At 58.1% G+C, this 27,097-nt stretch overlaps 1 protein-coding gene across 3 annotated transcripts; it reads left to right on the forward strand.

The window, feature by feature from the left end:
• Positions 1-1,354: 1,354 nt before the first annotated feature.
• On the forward strand, positions 1,355-27,056 carry TEDC1 (tubulin epsilon and delta complex 1; the record flags this gene model as incomplete). 3 transcript variants are annotated; one of them, XM_081228403.1, is made up of 8 exons in its annotated part: positions 1,357-2,842; positions 2,940-3,018; positions 3,321-3,523; positions 3,813-3,968; positions 5,077-5,175; positions 8,349-8,435; positions 8,901-9,068; positions 26,940-27,056. In XM_081228403.1, the coding sequence occupies exons 1-8, from the start codon at positions 2,702-2,704 to the stop codon at positions 27,054-27,056; spliced, it is 1,050 nt and encodes a 349-aa protein (XP_081084529.1). In that variant the 5' UTR covers positions 1,357-2,701. The 3 variants fall into 3 exon arrangements, with proteins under 3 accessions (XP_081084528.1, XP_081084529.1, XP_081084527.1); XM_081228401.1 differs by lacking the exon at positions 26,940-27,056 and adding an exon at positions 10,401-12,790 and having other exon boundaries at positions 1,358-2,842; XM_081228402.1 differs by lacking the exons at positions 8,901-9,068; positions 26,940-27,056 and adding an exon at positions 10,401-12,790 and having other exon boundaries at positions 1,355-2,842.
• Between the last annotated feature and the right edge of the window lie 41 nt (positions 27,057-27,097).

The following is a 27,097-nucleotide window of genomic DNA, read 5'->3' on the forward strand; positions in this document are numbered from 1 at the left end:
CATGCATCCACCCGGACACCTCATCTGCCCCTGCACCATGCCCAGGGACTAGCAGGTGGCCGGCTGCCCGATGGGGACTTTGAGGTGAGGACTGGCTGGGCAGCAACGGCTAGGGGCTTTCTGAAAACTCCTGTTTCCGTTCAGGGAGCAGCTGCAGACTGGGCCACCCTCAGAGCCCTCGCCATTCCCCCCACTGGCCACTCACACTCCGGCCCTGGCAGATGGCCACTGTCCCAGGGCTCGGCTGATCTAAGGAGCCCAGAGAGGTCATCTCAGCCTTGCAAAGGGCCTCAGCCCTGAGCTGGACGGGCGTGGGGGGCCCCAGGGTGGTGTGTGGGGTCATGTGCGCGCGCACACGTGTGAGATTTGGGTGATTCATAGAATTCCAAGGCGTGGGAGCTGGAGTGCTTCTGGGGACAGACGCAGTTCGGCGGGGGAGGGGGGAGCAGAGGATACTCAGTGAGGCCCGGTTTCTCGGTGGTGGGGTGTGTGTGGGGGTGGAGCTGTCATCTGGGGGCCCAGCAGCTAAGGGCTTGTGGCCAGAGCAGGCACAGAGTGGGGAGTGGGTGCACCGGAAGGTCCGCGCCGAGCTGCTGGGAGGTGGCCCTGAAAAGGCAGCAGAGACTCCTGGCCCCTCCGCCACTGCGTGGCTCACAGTCTGGCTGTGGGGGGCAGACTTGGGGTGAGCGCTTAGAGTGCTGAGGCCCACAGGGAGAGTGGGTCAGCCAGGCCTCAGGTTGGGGAGGAAGGCACTCTGAGCAGAAGGCCCAGCAGGTGCAAAGGCCCGGAGAGGCAAAGGGCTCATCGGGTTCCAGACCCAATGCATCAGGAACCATGTCGGGCGAAGGCTCCAGGGCGCTATGGCAGGGCTTAGCAGCATGGCCTCTGAGCTGTGGAGACAGAAGGCAGGGCCAGACTGGAGGCCTGTGCTGGTCCCAGCCCCAGCTCAGGAGGGGACTGGAGGGGACTGAAGATGGGGTGAGGGGCAGACAGCAATGCCCCCGTGCCCGTGGGGGAGGAGGGCTCTCGGGAGGTAAGCTGCCCTGGCGCTTGTCGGGTGGCCACTGAAACGGGCACCCGGGGGTGCCCGGGTCAGAGGCCAAGTTCTGGAGAAGGGGTTAGTTCTGGGGGGACACAGGGAGTGAGCAGCTGCTGTGCCTGAGACGGCAGGGGGCTGGTGGGGTGGGGGCGGCCAAAGGTGAGGACCAGGCAGAAGGTGGGGCGTCAGGCGTGGCCGCACTTCCTGTGGGCTTGGCGAGGGCTGGAGGGTGGCTTGTCTGGGGAGCACTTCATTTGGGATCCAGGCAGGCCTGCTCCCTTCCTCTTCATCACTTCCCTCTTTCCCTTCTCTCCTTCCTTCACTGTCCTCTTTACAGCTTTATTGGGGTACAATTTCATACCGTAAAACTCACCTATGCACATTCGATGCTTTTTAACCAGTTCAGAGTTCTGCAGCCGTCACCACAACCCAAGTTCTAAACCGTTCTCCTTAACCACAAAGACTCCCTCATGCCCATCTGCTGCCACTCCCCAGCCCTGGTCTCTTTCCAGGCCACCACTGACCTGTCTCCTGTCTCTGTACACTTGCTTTTCTGGACACTTCCGATAGGTGAAAGGCACGTACAACATAGTGTTTTGCATCTGCCCTCCTCTGTGTCTGCGCTTCCCGGCACTTTGACCCGCATCAGTGGTGCCGAGAGGGTTCCCTCCTAGGGCTGACTGCCCAGCTGGCGGCCTTTTGGGTTGTTTCGGTTTGGCTGTTATGTACAGAGCTGCCTTGAACGTCCGTGAGTGGGAACACGAGTCCTCACAGGTTCCGGGCACTGGCACTGTGGGGTCGTCTGGTAGACTTAAGTCTAGCTCTGAAAGAACCGCCAAACTGCTTTCCAAAGTGGCTGTGCGGATACTCCTTTGAAGACTGTCTCTTCAGTGGCAGAAAGGAGAGGCTGAAGGTGCAGGGCAGAGGCAGGCCGGGGTGGGGTGGGGATGGGGGTGGGGGTAACGGGGGCCAGCCGGACAGACCATGCACTGGACGGGGAGGGGCCAGGCGGGGTATGCAGGCGTAGGTTTGAAGGGGGAGAGAGTCGCCGGCCGTCGGGGAGGAGCACCCGCCCGCGCGCTGCGGGGTTGAGCCGTCGGGGTACGTCCCCCGGTACCCGGGCGCTGGCCCCTGCGTCTCCGGCCTTGTACGCGCTGCGGGGTCCCAGGGCTTCCGGAGGCCAGAGAGGGCTTCCGGAGGCCAGAGAGGGCTTCCGGAGGCGGAGGGTCCCTCCCGCGTGTCGCTGGCGCCTCCCGGCCGCAGGGGGCACCCTGAGCGCCGCCGCTGACCCTCCGGCGGTTGCTAGGCTGCCATTTGGTGCAAGGGGCTGATCGGTGGGGTCAGCACAAGGAGAGTCAGGTGTCGCAGCGATCGAGTCGCGGAGGGCGGACCCCGCGAGGCTCTCAACGCTGATGGGTCCCCGATGCACCGGAAATGCCTCCGCACCGGACAGGACAGACAGCACTCAAACGCCGGGGGCACCGCTCATTGGGCAGGAGCTAGAGGCGTGTCTCAGCCTACTCGGTGGTTGGGCGCGGGCCCAGCAGAGGCGGCATCTGAACGGTGACTGGGCGCGGGGACGCAGCTCTCGCGGGGATTGGACGCGAGGACGCGGCGGCGGCGGCGGCGGCGCGCAATCTGAGACAGGCGGGCGGAGGCTGCATGGGGCGGCGGCGTCGCCGGGTGGACCTGGCGGACGCGGCCCGGGCCCTGCCCGAGGCCATCGCCGCGTTGAGTCAGACGCTGCCCGCCGGACCCAGCCCCGAGACCTTCCGCCGCGCCAAGTTCGACCGTCCGGAGGCGGTGAGGCCAGCAGGGCAGGCGGCCGGGGCCAGTAGGGCTCCGGGCGGACGCAGGGACGCCGCCAGCCCCGCTGACCGTCGCTCTTTGATCCTCGCAGGCCCCCGCGCTCTGGCGGCTGCTCTTCCGCGTGCTCTCGCCGCAGCTGGCCGATGGCGCCTCGGCCTCGTTCTCTCCGGGTAAGCCCCGCCTTCCCGTAAGGCCCGCCTGGTAAGGCTCTGGCCCCGCCCACCCAGAGCCCCGCCCACTGCACGACCCACGAGACAGCCCTCCGTAAGGCCCCGTCCACTGCCCCGCCTCCCCGATGAGACCCCCACCCCGCGTGAGCCTCTCCCCTTCCGGCCTCCAGGTTAGGTCCCAATGCCCCTGCTGGTCCCTTCCAAGCATGGTCTCTGCTCTGCGTCCCGCGGGGGTCCATTAGGAGTCTGGGTAGTGTCACCTCCAGTGGGTGTCCCCCCTGAGCTGGCGTCTCCTACCGCAGAGGCCGAGGTCCACTCTGTGAAGTTGGCGCTGCGCACCCAGGGCTACCCTAGGCGGGCCCTGGCACAGCTCCCGGACGACGGCTCCCAGGGCGGCCGCGAGCTGCTGCTGGCCCTGGCCTGGCTCCTGGCCCGCGGGCCCCTGCCCGAGCAGCTGCTGACACAGAACCGCGTGCAGCTGGGCGACGAGATGCCCGTGTGCGAGGTGGGTGAGGGATGAGTGTGAGCCGCGCCCAGCCCTGGCGGGAATCCTGGGTGTGGGCACCGGACCGGCGGGGTCAGTCCTGTGGGGGTCAGTGTTGCTGCCCCGAATGCCCGGGTGAGCACATGGAGGCAGGTGAGGGCCGGGGACATGCCCACAGGCTCTTTACCCAGCTCTTCCTGGCACCCCCGGGATCTCTTGGCTCTCACTCCCAGGGGCTTCCTTTCTCTTTCCCCTTCGTGGTCTCTGCCTGGGGTGTGGGAGCAGTGCGTGACCCTTGCCCCCTCCCCAGTGCGACGCCCTGGCCAGCCCTGGCCCTCCTGCCCGCAGTGTGGAAGCAGACGGCTGTGTGGACATCCGCCACCTGCAGTGGCTGATGGGAAAGCTGCGGTTCCGGTGGCGAAACCTGATGGCCAGTCAGCAGGAGCAGTGCGCCCTCCTGGGCAAGGTAGCGCCACGCATGTGTTGTCCACCCAGGGGCAGTTGTCCTCTGTGCTATAGAGGCCTGTCCAGTATTCTCATCTCAGGCTGGCGCCCAGCCTTTGGCTGAATGTGGGCCTTCCCAGGCCTGGCTGGGAGCTGACCTGTTGGGCACAGCCTGGGGTGGCCCAGAGCCTGACCCTAGGGCTGCAGGTTGTCCAGGAGGGGGCCTAGAGCAGCTGTTGCTGGACCTCTATGGGGCAGGGAATTGGGGGGGCAGGGAGCCTGCAGGGTTGGCCTCCTGTCCCCAGAACTCCCCAGAAGCTTCAGCCTCTATATCACTGAGCACCAAAGTGGGCCCTGGGGAGCCCCTGCTGCCTGAACACGAGATGGCGAGGGAGGCACCCCCTCCCACCGCATCCTGGGTGTGGGCTCACAGGCGGTGGGCAGCTCCTGCGGGCTTCCGAAAGGCTGGTAGGGCTCAGCTGTCGGGGCACAGGTGTCCCCACAGGTCCAGTGCATGGTCTGGGCTGAGTGGTGGTTGGGCAGGTGGTCCAGGGCTCGCACCAGCGCAGGGCTCTCTGGTGCTAGAACACCCCGCCTTGGGCTCTGCCCCTGGGAGAGGATCTTTTGCTCAGCTAGCATTTCCTGGGACCCCTCACTGCCTCTTGCCTGGGCTCCAGCTGCCCCTCTGTGTGGGACATGCCCACCCGTTAACCTCCCTGCTGCCTGTGTGGGACACGCCCACCCGTTAACCCCCCTGCTGCCTTCAGGCCTCACCTGGCTGGGGTACCCTCCCTGTGTCTGTGTCCCTGCCACTGGCCTCACTGAACCACTGAGCTTGTCCAGAGGCTGTTTCTGCCACCACATGGGCCTGGCACTGATAAGCTGAGGAGGAAGCAGGGGCGCCCCACTCTACCTATACTGCACCCCTGGGAGCTGGGTGGGGCGCCCCTCCCTCTTCATGGGCCTCCTGGTAGGTGCGGGGCCCTGGGCCAGCCTCCCGGCGGTGCTAACTGCTCTCCTGGACCTGACCCTCTCTGGACCCTGTTTCCTTGTCTGTAAGGTCCTTGCCTAGCACCGGCAGGGGGGAGGCGCCCACCTTCTCAACCTGGGGTCTGCACTGCCTGTTTCAGATCCACTCATATACTCGTGGCTGCCACAGTGACCGCAGCCTTGGCCACCTGTCTGTCACCGAAACGGAGCTGCTCAGAGACCCGGAGGGTGGCCGGCAGGTGAGGGCTGGTGGGACCAAGGTGGGCGTGGCCCAAGGTGAGAAGGAGCCTGGGAGGGTGGGGGACCCAGACAGCAGACCAGCTTTGAGCTGTGGGTGTTAGCCAAGCTCACCATCTTTTTAAAAAATATTTGTCTATCTATCTATCTACCTATCTATTTATTTATTTATGGCCACGTTGGGTCTTCGTGGCTGCATGCAGGCTTTCTCTAGTTGTGGCGAGCAGGGGCTAGCTACTCTTTGTTGCAGTGCGCGGGCTTCTCATTTCAGTGGCTTCTCTTGCTGCAGAGCTCTAGGTGCGCGGGCTTCAGTAGTTGTGGCACACGGGCTCAGTAGTTTGGCTCACGGGCTTAGTTGCTCCGCGGCATGTGGGGTCTTCCCGGACCAGGGCTTGAACCCGTGTCCCCTGCGTTGGCAGGTGGATTCTTAACCACTGCGCCAGCAGGAAGTTCCTTTTTTTTTTTTTTTAATTCATTTGGCTGTGCTGGGTCTTAGTTGCGGCATGTGAAATCTTTGTTGCGGCGTGCAGGACCTTCATTGCGGCATGCGGACCCATAGTTGCGGCATATGGACTCTTTAGTTGCAGCATGCGGGATCTAGTTCCCCGACGAGGGATTGAGCCTGGGCCCCCTGCTTTGGGAGCACGGAGTCTTACCCACTGGACCACCAGGGAAGTCCCCAAGCTCACCCCCTTGCCTATGTAGGAGACACGTGCAACCTCAGGGCCTCTCTTGCCCCATGGAGCAGCTAGTGCTGCTGTGTGTGTGCACGTGGCTGGGTACACTTTGGGCCGTGGGAAGAACACAGGTGTCTGGGCCAGGCTGGCAGCCAGCCGAGGGGGGCCACTGGAATTAAGGAAGACTGCTCAAGGGTCCGAGCTGATGGTGTGGGTGCCTTGACCTTGGGCATGTGTCACCTGTTGATGGGGAGGTGGGGGTTGGCGCTGCCCCACACTCTACTGACCTTCTTTTCAAGAGCCCCCATTCATCATCACTGTTTCCTTCCCTTGGGCTCGCCTGGCCAGTGGGTCCTGGGACAGGCCCAAGGCTGACCATTACTTGAGTGCTGGGCTCTGGCTTGTCCAGAGTGTGAGGCTGGCAGTGCCTTGTCCTGGGGCACTTGGCTGGGTAGGAGGGCTGAGGCTCAGGGCAGGCCCAGCAGATCCCAGCTGTAGAGCCACATGCTTCTAGGGGGTCTGCATCCCCACTGTGGGCTCAGGGCAGCCACCTGGGGGTGTCTGCCTGGCCCTGGGTGCCTGCCCGGCCTGTGTTCCTGGCTGTTGCCTGGCTGGCTTTACCTGGGCAAGGCTGTGCTGGGCTCTGAAGGTGCTGAGGCGGCGTCTGGGCGTCCTGAGATGCCCTTGGCTCTGTTCTCTTTCAGGGGTGACTCAGCGAGGCCCCGGCCTCCTGCCCCTGGTCCCCTCCCTGGTCTGAGTAGAGCAGAGGCTGTGCCAGCTCCAGCCTGGTGCTGCCTGGGACCCCAGCCTCTGTGGGGGGCCTGGGCGGGTACGGCTCCCCTCCTCCTGGAGGGTGGTTGGTGCCCCATGGCATGTTGGTGTCACAGGACTGAAAACGGTGTGGCCAGGTGGATGGGGACAGTTGGCTTCCTTCCAAGGATTCTGGATGAGGAGCTGGTGGCAGGCCTGGACCAGCCGACCTGAAGGGGCTGCACTCTTGGGATGGGTCCCGTAAGCTTCTGGAATGAGCTCTTGTTGCCGTGTCAGTGGCCAGGCATGCTGTGGAGTGGCTGGGCAGCATCCTTGGTTACTGGCTGGGCCTGTAGTCTTCTTATATTGTGGCTTGGGATGTGGGGGTGTGGACCCCCTCTGGGACTGTTCTTGGGAACTGAGTAAGCTGCTCTTCTCACTGGCCAGCAGGTGTGTGTAGCGGGGTGTGTGTGTGTGGTGTGGGCATGTGGGCTCCACCCTCCCATGTCCGCAGCCCTCCCCCAGACCACAGGGCGATTCTCACCGCAGGTCTGCCTTCGCCCTGCTCCACTGGCCATGGGCTGGGCCCTTGGCCTGGTGTTCAAGGCTGCCCCCATCTGGCCCCCTGGCCCGGGAGCCCCTTGTCCAGCTATGTGCATCCCCTGGTTGCCTGGCAGGCACGCTGGTGCGCATGGCTCGGGCACCAGCCTCTGTGAGTGGGGGCCTGGCAGGGCTTTTGTCCGCCGACAGGGCAGCTGCCGGCTCTGGCCATTTGTCCCGGCCCCAGAGCACACTCCTGGGCTCCCTTCTAGAAGGAGCGGTGCCGGAGGCTGGGTCACTGTGCCGGCTGCTGCGTTCAGAGAGGAGCACAGCGGGTGCCGGCCTGGCCCGTCCCAGTGGGGCCCATCTGTCTCTCCGCAGCTTGCCGTGGGCCCTTGGGGTGGACCGTGCCTGGCCTTGCCCCTGTCCGGCTTCCCGAGGCCGCAGTGGCCTCGGCAGGCGGGACGGGAGCATGTGCCCGTGCACTGGACTGTGGGGTCCACAGGTGCGGGGCTGTTCGGGTGGTGCCTGCAGGGCGGGGCGGGGGGGCTGCATGGCTGTGTTCTCCACCCTGGTCCCCGGTCTGTTCTCCGTCGCCTCCAAGCTGGGCGCCGCGCAGCCTCTGCCCTGCCTTTGGGCTCCAGGGGACGACAGGGAGGGATTCCCAGAACCCGCCAGTCTCCCCCATCCGGGGCCTCCCCATATGCCCGAAGCCTCCGGGGTGCAGCCCTCAGTCAGCGGGGGATGTGGGGTGGAGTCCCAAGTGAGGGGGCACCAGGACTCAGCCCCCGACCCTGTGGGACCCACGCTTGTGGGGGGCCTGGGGGATCACTGGTGTGGTCAGAGGCCTGGTAGGCTTGCCTGCTTGTGCTGGAGGTGAGGCTGCCATGCCGTGCCCTGTCCTGCCGTGCCGTGCCCTGTCCTGCTGTGCCGTGTCCTGTCCTACCATGCCATGGCATGCCCTGTCCTGTCCTGCCGTGCCATGCCCTGTCCTGCCGTGCCCTGTCCTGCCGTGCCCTGTCCTGTCCTGTCCTGCCATGCCATGCCGTGCCCTGTCCTGTCCTGCCGTGCCGTGCTGTGCCCTGCAGGGAGGTGGCTCAGCCCGCGGGTGGGCTGAGGCGCCTGAGCCAGAGACGGTGGGCAGGGTGGGCAGGGTCCCAGGCGCACTGGGTTCTCTGACTCTGCGGGCTTAATGGTTTGCGTTGCAGCTGCTGCAGAGACTGGAGAGGGAGAACGCACGGCTGCAGGCGGCCCTCGAGTGGCGGCGCCGGGAGCTGGTCTTCTGGCGGTGGATGGTCAGGAAGCCACGCCGCCCCCCTCCTGTCCCTCCCCTCCTCTCCCCTCCCCTCCCCCGGTCTGACCACAGCAGCCCTGAGGTGGTGGTGGGGTCTTCCCATTTTCCAGACAGGAAGAGAAGTCTCAGGGAAGCCCCTCACACCCAGCCCTGAAGCCGGTTTCACACCCAGGCCTGTGGGTTTTGTGTGTGTGGCTCTTTCCAGATGTCCGTCGGTCCCATCACCACCCTTCCCAGCTCCTGGGGAGGCCCAGACTTCTCAGGGGTCTTGGCCTTCCGGAAGCCTGGCCTTTGTGCCTCCCTGGCCTCCAGGCCCACCAGGGTGAGGGTCACTGTCCAGCTCGCTCTGCGACCCGGGGGCGGGAAGTGACCCTGGGCCTCTGTCCCTACCGGCTGGGGAGCTGGGCCTCTGGTTGTGAGGCCCGGGCCTGCCGCCCACCCTCTCACTTGGGGTCCCTCTCTGCAGGACACGGTCCTGGGCGCCTGCCCCCCTGAGGCCTCACAGCCCACGTTTCTGCCCAGGATCCCCACGCCAGGGGCTGGAGCATTGGAGCCCCTGGTGCGGGAGCTGCAGGCCCTGCAGGGAGAGCTGCGAGAGGCGGTGGAGGCCCGGCGGGCGGCCTGGGAGGCCGGGGTGAGGACGTGGGGCCCTGGCCCGGGCTGTGCTCGATGGGGGGGCTCCCACGGTGGGACTTGCACCATTTGGTCTGTTTGTAAGGGGGGTGGGCTTACCTGCCAGACTCCCCTGCCGCCCCACCCTGGCCACCCTGATGGAGGTTTGTTCGTTCTCCCAGGGCAGTTTTGGTGTCGTCCCTGCTGGCTTCCGCTCACACCCTGTGGCCTCTTGAACCTGCTGGTGGACATGTGGGTCCCCCAACCCCACCTGGGCGCCACCCTCCTCTCTCCATGAGCAGGACTGGGCGAGCACCGGGTTTGTGGCTGTGAACAGTGGGCCACGTGCGCTGCATTGATTTCCTTTTTCTGAAGCGTCTTAGAGTAAACTGTAGGCGTGGTTTTCCCCTCAGATACCCCTGGGGAGCATGGGTGTTTCCTGGGGGCCTGCAGCGTGGCTCGTTCAGGCCCTGCACGGCCATGTCTCCTCCGGCCAGGCCAAGCTGGAGCCCCCTGCCCTCTTGGGCAGTGACAGCTGAAGCACCGGTGACGTTTGCAGGCGGTTTCTCACAAGAAGTGGGGCCGGTGCTTGTCCGGGCTCAGGGCTCTTCATGCTTCCCTGTTGCGAACCACGGAGCAGTGCCCACTGAGGGTCGGGGTCAGGGTCAGGGTCAGGGCAGTTCCCTGGGGACACTGAGGGCACAGCCTCTTTGTGCTCCCTGCTTCCTGCAGGGTCTCTGGGATGGGCCTGCCTTGGGGGCCAGAGGTGTCCTCACCAGGTCGTGTACTTGGCCTGGCGTCCCGTTAGCCTGGCGTCCCCTTGGGTCAGGGCCACCCCATGCCACCCCTCTGCGAGGGCAGTGGGAAGCCGATAGAGCAGAAGACATGCTGACCCCGCCTGGCGTGGTGGGTGGGATCGGGGGTGGGTGCCCCGAGGGTCTGCACTCTGGGCTCTGAGCAGACCCTGCAGGACTTGGCCTGCTGGGGGCAGCCAGGCCCACTCCCCCTGCAATACCGCGGTGAAAGAGCTGGGCCTGCAGCTGGGTGGTCCTGAGGGCTCAGGCCCTGCAGGGCTGTCGGGGGTGATCAGGCTGCTGGCCCTGTCTCTGGGGCCCCACGGCCTCTGGCTTAGGGCTCAGATGCTCGGTGCGGGTGACAGAGCCTGGAGGAGCCAGGCCTTAGAGCTGGCGCTAGAGTTGGTCCCCGTTTCTTGGGAGCGGCGGGCTCAGGGCGCTGAGAGGGGCCGCAGGACTGCTGGGGGCCGGGGGTGGGGCTCAGGGAGAGCCGAGAGCCCTGAGCCAGGGTCCTGGTGAGACTGGTCACCCTTGGCTCACTTGCCACATCCCCTGTGCAGGTCGGAGGCCGCGGGCCTGAGTGGAGCGCCGCGAGGACGGCCTTGCGGGAGGCCGTGGGGCAGGACCTGGCGGCTCTGCGGCAGGCGTGCGAGCGAGGCGGCGGCCGCAGCCTGGCCCAGCCCCACGGGCCCCACCGGCTGGTGAGGACTGAGGCTGGGGCGCCCGGGGGCCCAGGCCTGCGGGCCCCTGAAGTGATTGAGGCGCTGAGGAGCCGGGAGGCCCGCCTGGAGGTGGTGCTGCGCCAGCTCCAGGGCCAGTGTCGGCAGGAGCTGGCCAGGCTGGTGGGAGCCCCGCCCGGCTCCGTCTGGATCCTGCCACCTGGACGCTGATGCTCCCTTCTCCCGGGGGCACCCCTCTCAGCCTGGCTGGGCCTTGGAGGGGCAGATTCCAGGCCGGTTAGCTGCAGGGGTGACACAGACACAGCCCCAGTGGTGCAGGCACACTGGGCCCCGGGCCCCCACTTTGGGCAGTAGTCAGCCCCGCGGCCTGCAGTGCTGGGGGCAGGCCCATTGTGGTGGCCGTGGGCATTCAGGATCTGGAGAAGACCCGGAGGTACATTGTGGAGGCCTCCTTGCAGGGCTGAGGCTCCAGCTGTCCCTCTGCCACCCTTCCAGGTCTCTGTCTGGGGAGGGGGTGCTCCCCTCAGGCCCAGGGCGAGGGGTCCCTGGGCAGTGGTGGCTGAGCCTGGGCTGGTCCAGGGCTGCCCAGGTGCTGGACGGACAGGCATGGCCTGCAGCACAGGGTGGGCATGAGGGCCCGGGGGATGCAGTGTCCTGGATGCGCCCTCGGAGTGCCCTCATCCTGGGCTCCCCTTGTACACCCCACCTGGGCCACGCCTGTGCCTGGTGTGCGTGTGTGTGTGTGTGTGTGTGTGCGTGCGTGCGTGTGTGTGTGTGTGTGTGTGTGTGTGTCGGGCAGGGACGCCTCATGGGAACCTTGGGTGGGGGGGACTCTGCTCCGTTCCTGAGGGTGGTGCCCCGGGGAGGGGAGGGGGGTCCTGCCGTGGACAGAGGGGGCTTTGTTCCCGAGACTGCTCGGGGAGCTGGGCTCCACCCTGACAAAGAGCCATCTGTGTCCGGAGGATGTGCCCCCAGCCTGCCAGAACAGGCCCCTCTCCTTCCCAGGAGGCTTGGCTTCTTGGCACCTGCCCCGTCCCCCTCCCGCCAGTGGACAAGGCCTCAGCCCGGCCTCCCTTGCCGGGCTCCCCTCTCCCCCAGGGTGCTCCACCCAGACCTGCTGCCGGCCAGCTTAGGCCCCAGGGCCCAACCACAACGCCTTCTCATTGGCCTTTGCTGTCCGCTTGGGGAGTGCTGGCTCACGCCCAGGGGCACTGGCCCCTCTGGGCCATTCTGGGTCTCCTTTGTCCTGGGTTGGGGCACACCCGTGGCGCCTCTGCACTGGCCTCGGGAGCACTGACCAGACCGGGGTGCGAACCGGTCCCCCTTCAGGAGTGCCCCCCTGACCCTCTCCTCACAGGCTGGCCCCAGAGAGCCTCTGGCCTGAGCCCCTCCCTCCAAGGCCTGGACCCCTCTCGTAGCCCCTCTTATGGGCTCCCCACTTGCTCCAGTCGGGTCCAGGGCACCTGTCTTTCGGGTGTGTCAACTGTGAGGTCAGAAATCGAGGAGGCAGTCCGGGTGCCTTCCCGCGGCCACACCGCGCTGCCTCCTGTGCTCGGGCTCTTGTTCCGTCACTTCCACCTTCACGGTCCTTTTGGTGCCCTACCCCACTACCCACTGGCCGGCCTCCCTCTCCCTTGTCCTTATCTGCACTGGTCGACCTTGGCTTGACCTTGGCTTGGGGGGCGTGGCTGGCTGGTCAGGACTGAGGCCCCCCGGGGTCCACCTGCAGCCTGAGGGGTATTCCCCGTGGCCTGCTGAAGTTCAGGTTTGGGTGGACAGGAGTATCTCTCAGCGGCATTTAGGAGACAGTCCCTGTTGGCGGGGCACAGTTGACGACCTTGGTCCATAGGCCCCGGCACCCGTGTCCTTGCCTGTGGGTGTGGCTGGTGGCCATGAAGTCGTGCCTCTGGAGCTCCAGGGCCCCCAACTGGGTCCTGGTTGCTGAATGCAGCGGGGCGCCGGCCTCTCTGTCCTTCTTGGCCGAGCTGGGCTGTTCCTCCTCTCATCCATCAGCCAGGATTCCCGAGGTGCCCAACGTGTGCCAGCCCCGGGGCTGGGGGCAGGGTCTGGGGGAGAGCAAACACCATAAACCAATATGCATCAGGGGGCGATGGCCCTGGCCGTGCGGGGTCGGGGCGCGAGGTGACAAGAGGGTGGTGGTCAGAGGAGGCCTGCCCAGACAGTAGAGGGGGGGGGAGAGGGTGCCTAGTGTCCCGCCCAGGAGGGTGGTCCAGGCGAAGGAAATGGCGTGCTTATGTGGGGGCTGCATGGGGGGCGTCTGGGAGGGGGTAGGACATGAGCTCAGAGGTGGGGTCGCAGAGGGGCGGGGGCTGCAGGCTTCTGTGCTGCAGGTCAGGATTTTGGAGTTTCTTCTGAGCGGGGTCGGGGCACCGTTCAGGGCCAGGTCCCAACTTCGTCCCCAAAGGCCCCGTCTGCCCCTGGCGGGAGAGCTTCTGGGGTTCAGCGAGAAGGCGGGTGAGGGGTGTTGGGCTGGGCCCTGTGGACTCTGGTCGATTTGGGGCCTGGGATCTGTTGCTCTCTCGGCTGTGGGGCTTGCGAGCCGGTGGCTCCTCTTTTAAGTTGTTTTTCTTCTTACCGTCTTTATTTACAATTCCCAAGTTTTTTCCTTCCCTTTTAGGGACAATTTTTTAAAATTGTGGTAAAAAACATAACATTAAGTTTGCCATCTTAACCATTTAAAAAAAAATTGAAATACAGTTGATTTACAATACTGTGTTAGTTTTGGGTATACAGCAAAGTGATTCACACACACACATATATATATATATATATATTTTTTTTTTTTTCAGATTCTTTTCCATTATAGGTTATTACAACATATTGAATATAGTGCCCTGTGCGCTACAGTAAATCCTTGTTGCCTTTTATCTAGATTGGGGTGGGCATTTCATGGTTAAATAAATTTGTCAAAACGCAAAAAAAAAAAAATCCTTGTTATCTATTTTATGTATAGTAGACTGTATCTATGAATCCCATGCTCCTAATTTATCCTTCCCCACCCCCTTTCCCCTTAGGTAACCGTAAGTTTGCTTCCTATGTCTGTGAGTCTGTTTCTGTTTTGTAAATAAATTCATCTGTATAACTTTCTAGATTCCACATATAAATGGTATCGTGTAATATTTCTCTTTGTCTGACCTACGTCACTTAGTGTGATGATGTCTAATTGCATCCATGTTCCTGAAAATGGCATGATTTCATTCTTTCTTCCGCCATCTTAACCATTTTTAAGTGCACCGTTCAACAGTGTTACGATATTCACACAGTTGTGCTGCAGACCTCCAGAACTTCTTACATCTTGCAGCACAGAAACTCTGTCCCCACTGAACACTAAGTCCCCCTCCCCCAGCCCCGGGCCCCCACCATCCTTTCTGTTTCTGTGAATCTGACACTTCTAGGGACCTCATATGAGTGGACTCACACAGGATCTGTCCTTCTGTGACTGCCTTATTTAACTGAGCATAAAGTCCTCGAGGCTCATCCATGTTGTAGCAGGCGTGAGGATTTCCTGCCTTTTTAAGGCTGAGTAATATTCCATTTATGGATAGACCTCGATAGGCTTACCCCCTCATCTGTCAGTGGGCATGTGGGTTGCTTGCAGCTCTTGGCTGTTGTGAAGAATGCTATGATGAATGTGGGTGTGCAGGCATTCCTCTTTTTAGTTTAGTTTTGGAGGATCTCTGGGCCATCAAGAGCCGGTCATGGCTTGATGGAGACAGCTGTGCAGCCCGCAGAGCCCCTGGGAGGTGAGCCAGGGGCAGGGACCAGATGGGGCACCCTGGCTTGTCTCCCTTGGGAGGAAGGTAGTGGTGACTCTTAGCTCCCCCTAAAGTTGTTTCTTGGGTCTGATTGTTTTGGCAGCTAGCATTGCCCTAACTCAGGGTTCCTGCACTTTCTCAGCTCATGGCGCTTGCAATGGCTCAGTAATTTTTTTCACAGCACCTCTTGGTCCAAAGAAATACCTAACACTTCTGTGTATTGTGGCCAAAGAGCTTAATAAGTATTTAGGTACTAACAACTTAGTAGCAGTTTAGAAAACAAACCCAAAACCCCAAACAAACCAACAACACATAAATTGAAAAAAACCCTTAATTCTTAGAAACTACAATTACTTATTAATAGGATATCTGAAACTGTTAGACTCTACACACTTTTTCAAACCTTAATCACATCGGACACTGCCACCTGCATTACCTGATCCATGTGGATTTTTGCCTGGTGTTTGCTTTTTTATTTCAGCAACTGCTGTTAAACCAGCTTTGCAAGGAGATATCTTAGAAAGGAAAGCAGTGCAATCCGATATGGAAACTCTGAGTTCAGTCGAATTATTCACAACGTGTCTGGCATGCTCTGTATCCCGTGTTTCCCTCAAAAATGAAAAATACCCTGTAGTGCCCCTGAGAATTCACTGTAGCACCCTGGGGTGCCTCGGCACACAGTTTGGGAACTGTGGCCCTAATCAACTCAAGTCTTTGTGTTTCCCTATTCTGTTTCTTTCCACTTTGTATTGTGTTTTATTGTATTGTATTTATTTTACTTTATTTTTTTTTGTCGAGTGGCTTGTGGGATCTTAGTTCCCTGACCAGGCATTGAACCCGTGCCCTCAGGAGTGAAAGTCCAGAGTCCTAACCACTGGACCGCCAGGGAATTAATTCCCTGTATTGTGTTTTTAAAGCTCCATCCTCAAAGCTGTGTGTACAGCTCTTCACTGCTTCTGCCCAGCGGATAAGGTCCCAGATTCACTACATTTACCATTTCCTACACGTGGACACCCTGGCTGCCTCACAAAAGCCCCTGCTCTTGGGTGGACCTGTGGGAGCAGGGCTTTGGGGTGCACACCTGGAGCAGACCAGTGAGTTCTCCAGTTGGTCAGTTGGATGTTCCAGTCCATGGTCCCACCAGTTCCTACATCCTCGGTCCCTGTGACCCTCCCTCAGCATGTCCTAGCTTCTTCAGGTTTGCCAGTTGAATAGGCATTAAGTGGTCTCCCAGTTTACTTGACATTTCTCTAATCATTGAATTTGACCATCTTTTCATGCACTTGCTTAGTTTTGGGGCCTTCCTCTTCTGTAACTGGCTGGTCATATCCTTTAATCGTTGGTGTTTGGGGGCTGCTGACTTTCAAAAATTGCTTTGCAGAAGTTCCTTGAAAATTCGAGATATGATTCCTACTTTTTTTTTTTTTTTTTTTTTTGCGGTACGCGGGCCTCTCACTGTTGTGGCCTCTCCTGTTGCGGAGCACAGGCTCCGGATGCACAGGCCCAGCGGCCATGGCCCATGGGCCCAGCTGCTCTGCGGCATGTGGGATCTTCCCGGACCGGGGCACGAACCCGTGTCCCCTGCATTGGCAGGCGGACTCTCAACCACTGCACCACCAGGGAAGCCCCCTTCATTGGCTTTACACATTATAAATATCTTCTGCATTCTGTCATCTGTCTAAAAATTTGCTCATGGTTTCCCTTTGTTGAATAGAAAATTTAAAGTTTGTTTTAATTGAATTCATCATGTTTTTGCCTCTTGCTTTTTACAATTAACATTTGAAGACATGCTTCCCTCTCTTGTGTCACATTCTCCTACATTTCCTTCTGTCAGTTTTTTCTTCAACGTTTAGGTCTTCACTCCGTTCAGAGCCCACCTCTGTGTGTCAGGCAGGAATCCAGGTCTCTTCCATGTGGTGAGCCAGTTTCCAACACCGTCTACACACAGACGTATCCTGTCCTCGTTGATCTGGGCCTTCTCCATATTCAGCTCCCGTCTATCCTGACCTCCCTTCTGTTCCACTGGTCAGTTCGTGTACCAATACTACGCTGCTTTTATCACTGTGTGTTTCATCAGGGTCCAGCCAGAGGAGCAGAACCGGTAGGGGTTCTATATGAAGAGATTCATTGCCTACTGTTGCTGGTGTAGAAAGATACTGTGATGATGGTAGTTTCATTTTGGCCATCTTGCTAACGCTTACGAATCCGAGGTGGTGATCCTTATTCTCAGTCTTCAAGGGCATGTAGCTAAGGTTCTCCATTAAGTACGGTGCTTGCTGTACTCTTTTGGTACATAACTTATTATAGCTTTTTAAAAAAAAGATTTATTTATTATTTATTTATCTTATTTTTATTTTTGGCTTGTTGGGTCTTAGTTGTGGTATGCAGGATCTTTCGTGTGGCGTGCAGGCTCTTTGTTGCCGTGCGTGGGTTTCTCTCTAGTTGTGGTGCGCGGGTTTTCTCTTCTCTAGTTGTGGTGCGCAGGCTCCAGGGCGCATGGACTCTGTAGTTTGTGCCACGCGGGCTCTAGTTGAGGCGCGCGAGCTCAGTGGTTGTGACGTGCGGGCTTAGTTGTCTCGCGGCATGTGGGATCCTAGTTTCCTGACCAGGGATTGAACCCACATCCCCTGCATTGTAAGGTGGATTCTTGACCACTGGACTACCAGGGAAGTCTCAACTCTTTATAGCTTTTAGAAAGTTTCCTTCCACTCTAATTTTCCTAGGGGCTTTTTTAGAATCATAACTATTAAGTGCTTTGTCTTTATTAATCAAGACAATCATATGATTTTCTCCTTTATTGTAATGAATTACATTATATTAACACATCAACACCCTTTCCCAAGTCAAACCATCCTTGCATTCCTGTGAGAAGTCCTATTTGATCATGATACTATAACTTTTAAATATACAGTTGGTTTTGGTTAGCTAAAATTTTATTTAGAACATTCATATCTATGCTTGAAGTGAAATAGGTCTATAATTTTCTTCTTTTTTTTCTTCATATTTTCCTTATAATGTTTTGGAATCAAGATTACATTGGCCTCATCACAGCCTTTGCCACCTATTTTCTGGGAAAACTTGTTAAGGTAGGAATTAACTTCCTTGAGACTTGAACTTTACAGAGCAAAAGTTTTTGATTTTGATGAAGTCCAGCTTATCAATTTATTGTTTATGGATTGTGCTTTTGGTGTCATGTTTGTTTGTTTGTTTTTGACCAGCATCAGGTCATGAAGATTTCCTTTTACATTACCTTCTAAAAGTTTTATAGTTTTACATTTAGGTATATGATCCATTTTGAGTTAATTTTTGTATGAGATTTGAGGTTTAGGTTGAGGGTTTTTGTTTTTATTTGCATATGGGTGTCCAATTTAGTGAAAGTACTATCCCTTCTCTGTTGAATCACCTTCACACCTTAGAGCTAATTGGTTACATTCAACAAACAAGGAATAGAAAGGAACTTCCTCAACCTGATGAAAGGAATCTACCCAAACTCCACAGTTGACGTAATACTTAATGGTGGGGCTTCTCGGGTGGCGCAGTGGTTGAGGGTCTGCCTGCCGATGCAGGGGACACGGGTTTGTGCCCGGTCTGGGAAGATCCCACATGCCACGGAGTGGCTGGGCCTGTGAGCCATGGCCGCTGAGCCTGCGCGTCCGGAGCCTGTGCTCCGCAGCGGGAGAGGCCACAACAGTGAGAGGCCCGCATACCACAAAACAAAAACAAAAACAAAAACAAAAACTTAATGGTGAAATATTGAAAGCTTTCCCCCAAGATCAGGAACAAGGCAAGGATGTTTACTCTTGTCTCTTCTATTCAACATTGTATTGGAGGTTCCAGGCAGGGCAATTAAGCAAGTAAAAAAAAAAAAAAGGCATCCAGGTTGGAAATGAAGAAGTAGAACTATGTTTGCAGATGACAAGAACTTGTATGTAGAAAATCCTGAGGAATCCACAAAAAAATATTAGGACTAATAAATGAGTTCAGCAAGGCTGCAGGATACAAGATCAATATGCAAAAGTCCATTGTATTTCTATGCACTAGCAGTGAATAATCCAAAAATGAAGTTAAGAAAAACAATTTCACTTACAACAGCATCAAAAAGAATAAATTAAGAATAAATTTAACCAAATGTTGGGTAAAATTTGTGCTCTGGATACTACAAAACACAGGTGAAAGAAATTAAAGGAGGTCTAAAAGACATCTTACGTTTATCACCAAATTGATCTATAGATTCAATGCAGTCCCTATCAAAACCTCAGACGGCTTTTTTCAAAAGTGATGAACTGATCCTAAAATCATATGGAAATGCAAGGGATACAGAATAGCCAAAACAATCTCAAAAAAGAAGAACATAGTTGGAGGATTCACACTTCTCAATTTCAAAACTTACTACAAGCTACAGTAATCAAGACAGTGTGCAGTTATAAAGCAGAAAGTAACAACCACTGTAAAGCAATTATACTCCAATAAAGGTGTTAAAAACAAAAGAATCCGCCTGCCAATGCAGGGGACACGGGTTCGAGCCCTGGTCCAGGAAGATCCCACATGCCGTGGAGCAGCTAAGCCTGTGTGCCACAACTACTGAGCCTGTGCTCTAGAGCCCAAGAGCCACAATTACTGAGCCCACGTGCCACAACTACTGAAGCCCGCATGCCTGGAGCCCGTGCTCTGCAACAAGAGAAGCCACTGCAATGAGAAGCCCACGCACCGCAACCAAGAGTAGCCCCCGCTCGCTGCAACTAGAGAAAGCCCGCGCACAGCAACAAAGACCCAACACAGCCAAAAAAAAACAAAGAGGTAAATAAATTTATATTAAAAAAATAATAAAGTAGCACACCCCACCCGAAGCATTCTTTATCACATTCATACCTCCTAAAATTATCTATAAAATTATTGTTTATTTGAAAAAAAAAAAAAGACAGTGTGCGGGACTTCCCTGGTAGTCCAGTGGCTAGGACTCTGTGCTCCCAATGCAGGGGGCCCGGGTTCAATCCCTGGTCAGGTAACTAGACCCCACATGCCGCAACTAAGAGTTTGCATGCCGCAACTAAAGATCCTGTGTGCCGCAACTAAGACCCGGCACAGCCAAAATAAGTAAATAAATATAAAAAAAGAAAAGACAGTGTGGTACTGTAATAAGAGTAGACATATAGACCAATGGAACAGAATTGAGAATCCAAAAATAAACCCTTACATTTGTGGTCAACTGATTTTTGAAAGGGTACTAAGACAATTCAGTGGGAAAGGAAAGTCTTTTCAACAAATGGTACTGGGACGACTGGATATGCAAAACAATGAAATTCTTATATGCAAAAGAAGTAAACTGGATCCTGTATTAGTTTCCTAGGGCTGCTGTAATAAATGACCACAAACTGGATGGTTTATAATAGAAATTTGTTCTCTCACAGTTCTGCAGGCTAGAGGTCTGAGATCAAGGTGCTGCGGGGGTGGTTCCTTCTGGGCGCTCTGAGTGAGAATTTGCTCCTGCTTCTGGTGGGGCCAGCAAACCTTGGCATTCCTTGGTTTGCAGCTGCATGACTCCAAGAGCTGCCTCTGTCATCACATGGTCTTCTTTCCTCTGTGTATGTGTCTGTGTCTTCAAATCTCTCTTTCCTTATAAGGACACTAGTCATTGGATTTAGGGCCCATCCTACTCCAATATGACCTCGATTTAAGTTGATTACATCTGCAAAGACTCTATTTCCAAATAAGGTCCCACTCACGGGTACTGGGACTTCAGCATATCTTTTGGGGCACCATAATTTAACCCATAACAGATCCCTTTCTTACAGCATACGTAAAATTTAACTAAAAATGGATCATAGACCTAAATGTAAAACCTAAACCTATAAAACTCTTCGAAGAAAACATGGGGGAAAATCTTTATGACTAGGGTTAGGCAAAACCTTCTTAGATATGCTACCCAAAGCACAAGCAACAAAAGATGAGATAGATAAACTGGACTTCATCGAAAGGTTTTTTTTTGTTTTTTAAAAAAAACTTTTATTTATTTATTTACTTTGGCTGCGCTGGGTCTTAGTTGTGGTATGTGGGATCTTCATTGCGGCATGTGTCATCAAAAGTTTTTAAGCTTCAGAGGACACCATCAAAAAAATTGAAAAGACAACCCACAGAATTGGAGAAAATATTTTCAAATTACATATCTGGTAAGAGACTTGTATCCAAAACATAAAAAGAATTCCTTCTTACAACTCAACAATAAAAGGACCATAACGCAATGGAAAAATGTATAAAGAATTTGAACAGACATTTTCCGCATATAAATCCTGTATGTGTTTTGTTATTTTATTATTATTATTTTTTTTGCTGTACGTGGGCCTCTCACTGTTGTGGCCTCTCCCGTTGCGGAGCACAGGCTCCGGACGCGCAGGCTCAGCGGCCAAGGCTCACGAGCCCAGCCGCTCCGCGGCATGTGGGGTCTTCCCGGACCGGAGACACGAACGCATCGGCAGGCGGACTCTCAACCACTGCGCCACCAGGGAAGCCCATTTTGTTCGATTTATACCCAAGTATTTAATTTTGAGGGGAGCTAAAGTAAATATTCTTGCTTTACACATTCTGGTTTTCAGTTGTTTGCTTCCAGTAGAAGCAGGAGTGAAGTCGTTTTGACCTTGTATCCCGCAACCTCGCTAACCTCACTTATTAGTACTCAGATTTGTTTTTTTGGTAGAACTTTTGGGATTTTCTACATAGACTTTCATACGAATAGAGAGTCTTATTTCTTCCCTTCTATTCTATATGTCATTTATTTAGTTTTCTTATTTTATTGCATTGGCTAGGACTGCCAGTACAATGGCGAATAGTAATGGATAGAGTGGACATCTTTGCCTTGTTTCTGATCTTAGGGCAAAACACCCAGTCCTTCATTATTAACTATCATGTTAGTTGTAGTTTTGTTTTGTCTCTCTTTTTTTTCTTTTTAGATACCCTTTATTACATTTAGTAAAATTTCTCCTATTTCTAGTTTGCTGGGAGTATTTATCATGGATGGATATTGAATTCTGTTAAATGCTTTCTATGCATGAATTGATATGATCACATGGCTTCTTCTTTAGATTGTTAATATGGTGGATCACACTGATTTATTTTCACATGTTGAACCAGTCTTGTTTTCCTGAGATAACCTCCCTTTGGTTGTGGTATTTCTTTGTTTTTATTTTTTATGTTGCTTGCTTCTATCTGCTAATATTTTGTTGAGAATATTTGTGACATGATGGTATTGGATTTTCTTTTCCCTTGTGGGTTGGATTTTCCTGGCTCTTCATATGCAGAGTAATTTTGGACTGTATTCTGCACATTCAAACGGTTTGTTATGAATATCTGGTCTTGTTTAAATCCTATTGAGAATGGTGATATTTTTGTTTTAGCATGCAATCAACCCAGTTGGGTTCAGGCAGAAAATTCCAAATAGCCTTCTGTGGGTAGTGGTTTCAATGTCAGTTCTGTTTTCAAAGCCTTTGCAGTGTTATTTGAATCTGTCCTATGTGGGCACTGCCCAGTGGCCAGTGTGGGACTCGTGCAGTGCTGTGTCCTGTAGTTCAGTTCTCGGACTCAGGGTGACAATTAGGATTGGACCCGGACACACATGGCTCGGGGTTGAGCCCAGAAGTCATGAACAACTTCATGGGTTGCCTTCTGGAGCCCCTCCTCCGGCATGTCTCTGTTACTTTCTGGCTCCCTAGGGCTCCCCTTTCCAGTCCTCTGGCAGAAGTTGGGGGCTTTAGTCACCCCACCCTCCTGCACACTCCCCTTGACTGTGCCTGCATCTTGAGAAAGACAGAAGGGCCTGGCTCTCCCTGTCTGCTCAAGGCAACTGGGTCCCACCCTCTGGGACCACGTCTCCTCTGACTGGAGAGGAGGGTCTTCTCCCTAAAAAGGTGCCTGTGAACCCTGATGCCTTGACTGCAGCCTGGGTGGAGGTGGGATTGCCCAGGGGCCCCAAAGCAGCAAACAGAACACCCCCCCTCCCAATCTCTCTTCTCCCAGTCTCTCTTCTTTCCCTCCCTGAGCCAGAACTAGGGGGCCCCTCCCGGAGCTCTCTGTCCCTGTCATGTCCCCATGTCAGGGGGACCAGGCAGAGTCCAGCCTGGGGATATGGGGGGGAAAATCCAGAAACTCACCACCAAGTTGGTGGTGCTTCGCATTCTGGTTCTTCCCCCAGTCTGCCTGTTACTGCTCAGGCTTCAGAGCCCTCAGTACCTCATGCATTACCTTCTTTGTATAGCTGCACTCAGCGAATGAGACAGGGTTTATCCCATCTCACCCAAAACAGAACCCAGGAGACATAAAAGAAAAAGACAACAGGGACTTCCCTGGCGATCCAGTGGTTAAGATTCTGCGCTCCCACTGCCAAGGGCCTGGGTTCAATCCCTGGTCAGGGAACTAAGATCCCACAAACTGTGTGCCCCCCCCCAAATATGTGTGTGTTTGTGTGTGTGTATATATATATATATAAATCCTTGGTCTCGATTCGGCAACTCTTACTCTCCTGCCACATTTGGTTTCTCTTTATTCAAGTGAGTGTGTGTGTAGAAATAAATGTATGTTGTATTGTGGACCATTTAGGGTAAACTACAGGTGCCCTGACAACTCACCTGGTCACTTCAGCACACGTCGCTCCAGAAGGACGGTCTCCTGGGGGCGGTCCTCACACAGAGACCCCCTCGGCGGTCCCACACGCCACCCTCCTCAGTGCGCGTTTGCACCCCTGCCTCCCTCCCTATAGGACACTTGTGATGACAGTGGCCCACCTGATCATCTGGATGATCCCAGGTCTCAAGGCCCTTCATTTAATGACATCCTCCAGAGGGAGCCGGCCCATGTCCCAAGGGCTCTGGGCCTGGCGCGAGCGGGGTGGACATACAAATAGGGGGATGGAGAGGCAAGAACTGGGTGCCCGGGTGGCGACGGGGTGTGTGGTGTTCAGAGCACTGACTCAGGCAAGCAGGACGGGGGTTAAAGATTGGGCCTTCCCAGCAGCCCTTAGGTGAGGTGGGGAGGGCAGAGGGAGAGAGGAGATGGGCAGGGTGGCCTGGGGGGCAGCCCCTCCCTGAGAGCGGAGGGTGGAGGGAGGGAGCAGGCCGTGTGGGCTGTGGTGTGGGCTCAGGGGGCCCTGGAGGTGCTTCTGGCCCTCCTCTGCCTGCTAGGGGGGTTGGGCCAGGTGGTTGCTGGTGGTGCCCGCTGGCCAGACGGAACCTGTGCTCCCTGGGCCTCCTCCCCTCCTCCCTCCATGCTGCAGGAAGTGGCCTTGCTAACCAGGCCTTTGTCCCTGGAGACCTCCTGGGGAAGGTAAACCATCCCTGGGTCTGGGGCCCCTCCCTGGCCACAGAGGCAGCTTTAGGGTCCTGACTACACTTCTTCCAGTGAGATCAAGTGTGTGAGTGGCTATGGGTGCTGGTATCCCCCAGTCAACCATCCTGAGGGCTCAGCCCAAGAGCATCTCAGCACCTCACATGTGCCTCTCATGGACGGCCCAGGGCGGCAGTCCTGCTATCCTCACTCCCTGCTGGCCCTGGTGCACCCCTGGCCGGCCCCCAGTGCTGATGGAGGGCGGCAGATCCCGTCACCTGCACAGACTCAGCCACCTGTGTGGAACCAGGCACATGCGGGGCCTCGGTGCAAGCTGACTAGGTGCGAGGGATCCGGGTTGTCCCTTCACCCTCTGACCTGGTCTCCTCCTGTCAGAGCCAGCAGGCAGGCAGCCGGTGCGGTCCCCTCCTCCATCCTGCGGTGGGCATGGCTGGCATGTTGGGGGCGGTGCTCAGTGAGGACAGGGTGGGGATTCCGAGGGGTGGGGGAGGAAGCCTGAGCCTCCAAACCCTGGCATGCTGCCTGGATGGCTGGAGAAGAGGATGAGGGCTGCCCAGTGGCCCTGCTCTCCGCCCTCAGATAAGAACCGGGAAGGCTGCAGAAACCCAGGATGCAGGGCTTCTCTGGGACGCGGCGCCGTGTCCCCAGACGAGGTCCCCGGGGGCCACCTGCAGATAGTCGGCGGGCAGCTCGGCCCCCACGTCGGGGCTAGCTCCGCGGGTAAGGCACAGAGTCCCGCAGGCCGCCTGTCGCAGGCGATCGGGGTCACCCTGGTGGGCGGCCCGGGTACAGGCTGCCGTGGAATTTCAGGGCGTGAGCGGAACTGAGGCGCCCGCGGGGCGATTCTCCGGCTGTTGGGTGAGGACGGTGGAGAGGAGACTTCCCGGGCTTGCGCGTGGACCCTGGGGGCGTCAGGCTGCCCAGTGCCACAGGTTCCGGGGCCGTTGCTGCGCAGTGCCGTCGCCCTGGCAACCGGCGCTGCGGAGGGGGCGGGGTCGCGGGGACCCCCATCTCCGTCAGGCGGGCGCAGGCGGCTGGGAGCGCGGGGCGGGGCCGCAGGCCAGGGGCGGGGCGCGCGCGCGGGCTGGGGGCGCAGCTGAGCGCAGAAGAGCGCGGCCACGGCCCCGCGCACCTACGGGCTCCGCGGAGCCGGCCCCGGCGCGGCGCAGCATCTGGCCGGCGGTGGGTAAGTGAGGGCAGGGTGCGCGGGCTGGGGCTCCCGGTGAACCCCGACTCCCCGGCCGCAGGGGCGGCGGGATGCAGGGGCGGCGCTGCAGGGGTGAGGCCTGGCGGGGGAGCGGGCGGTGGGGTCAGAGGAGCGGAGACGCAGCTGCGGGGAGCGGCCCAACCCCTTCACCGCGCTCTGTCCGATCGGGCTGGGGCCGGGGGAGGGCGGCCCTTTTCTCTCCCCCTGCCACCGCTTGTGGGCACTGAGGGAAGGTTGGGGCGGGAGGGCGTGTGAGGCGCCGGGGAGGAGGCGGGCAGTGAAGGGCCCGGAGGCTCCGGAGTCTGTGAGGTCCGGGCAGTGGGGCGTGCAGGGGGCACCGGGCCGGGCCCGGGCCGGCCAGGGCAGCGGGGCCAGCCCCCAGGGAGAGGCCCGGCAGGGTGTGGGGGAGGGGTGGCCAGGTCCTGGCGCTGGCTGCCTGGGGCAGGGGCCGGGGCTCCCTCTGTGACGGGGTCTGTCCCGGCATCCTCAGCCCTCCGCGCATGTTTGATGAGTGAGTGAGCCGTGGTACGGGTGGGGAGGAAGGGGTTAGCGGTGCAGCGGCTGTTTGGCTAGTTGGCCAAGGGCTGGGATGAAGGAAATTCCCAGGCCGCTGCTGCCGCCACAGGAGGCCCAGGTGTGTGTGTGTGTGTGTGTGTGTGGCGGGGGGCCTTTGTGGGTCAAGCGTGTCCACCCAGTGGCGGCGGACACGGGGTGGGTGTGTGAGGGGGGAGCAGCAGCTCACGGAAGTGTGGAGGCGGGGGCATCATAGGCCGATGACCCTCCCGAGGCACCTACTACTACTTGACGCGGCCGAGCTCAGAGTGGTTGGGGGCCCTGGATGTAGCGGCAGGGACCCCTGGGAGGTGGGTGCTGGGTGGGGAAGCACTGCAGTGAGGGCAGGGGTGGAGGTGCCGACTTGGAAGGGGACCTCCCTCCCCAGGCAGTGGGGGCTGCGGTATCACCAGGGGCAGGCTGGGCACTGGCTCCACAGTCACACGTGACATTAATTTTATGTCCTTGTCTAGACAGGGCAGTAAACAGAGCCCTGGGGCCAGGGGTGCTGTGGGAGGGACAGGAGGGATGGGGAGCCTGGCTGGGAGTGAGCCTGCAAGTGACTTTCGGGTGGGTGAGGGCGCAGGGCCTCCATCGTCCCCCAGGTGTGAACGGGCACAGGTGTGGGGACCCGCAGGCTGCGGCAGGACTCTGACCAGCACAGCCATGACAGCCAGTGCCAGGGGGGTGAGAGGGGTGCAGGGGGCCCTGGGACCCAAAGCAGGCCCAGGTGGGCATTAGCGGAGGGCAGGCTTCCTGAGATTGCCCCCAAGGGCAGGGGGGAGGGAGTGGCAGGGGGACCACCCCTTCATGGTGAGCAGGGCGGCGTGGGTGAGCTGGCGCCAGGGCTGGGGGAATGTACACGGCAGGAGTCGCAGCCAGGGCAGTAGGGAGCCACGGTGGGAGCAGGGCAGAGACTGGTCCACATGCCCTGGGAACGGTGGACCGGAGGGGAGACTGAGTCTGCCGAGGCGGGGAGGGAAGATGCAGGGGCTGCGAGGCAGGGGTTGGGAGGCACGGAGAAGCTTTTGGGGTGGAATCCGCAGGCCTTGGATGACTCTCAGTCCTGGATCAGGAAACCTGTCCAGAGCTCCGGCTCCTCCGGCCTTCCCTGAGCGCGCAGAGCAGAGCGCAGGCCCGCCTTCCGCCCAGTGCGGCGCCGGGAGCGAGGACGCCCGAGCTCCCGCGGGAACGGCCACGGGACGGAACCCCGGGCCTGCGGCGCAGGCCGCCAGAGCCGGAGGGACGGCGGCGTGGGCCCAGCAGGGACAAACCTCCGGGTCCCCGGGGACGCGCGCGCGGCGGGGAGAAGCCACTTCCGTTCCATTTCCTCCCCGGCGGTGGCGGGAACGAGGTCTCGGGTCTCAGGTGGGGCTGCGGCGCCCCCTGGAGGCCCCGCTCTGGCTCGCGGCCTCCCGTGCGCACATCGGCGCGTGCGTGCGGCCGAGGCCCGGGGCCCCGAGTGGGGACAGCGCCCCTCGCGGGAAGCACGTCGCCGGGGTGGGAGAGGCCGCCCCCTCCGCATCCTGACTCTATCTGCTCTGATCTCCTCAGATTCTGAGCTCGCCAGCCGGGAGCAGCGGCGCCCTGGGGGCGGCTGGACAGGCCCCGCGCCATGCCCAAGGGCTGAGCGCCGCCGCCGCCGCCGCCGCCGGGCCTCGTCCCGCCTAGCGTGGGGCTGCGCGCGCCCAGGTCGGGGCCCCGGCGGCCGA

The sequence above is a fragment of the Mesoplodon bidens genome (assembly GCF_964165515.1).
Source record: "Mesoplodon bidens genome assembly, chromosome: 3".
Lineage (NCBI taxonomy): Eukaryota > Metazoa > Chordata > Mammalia > Artiodactyla > Ziphiidae > Mesoplodon > Mesoplodon bidens.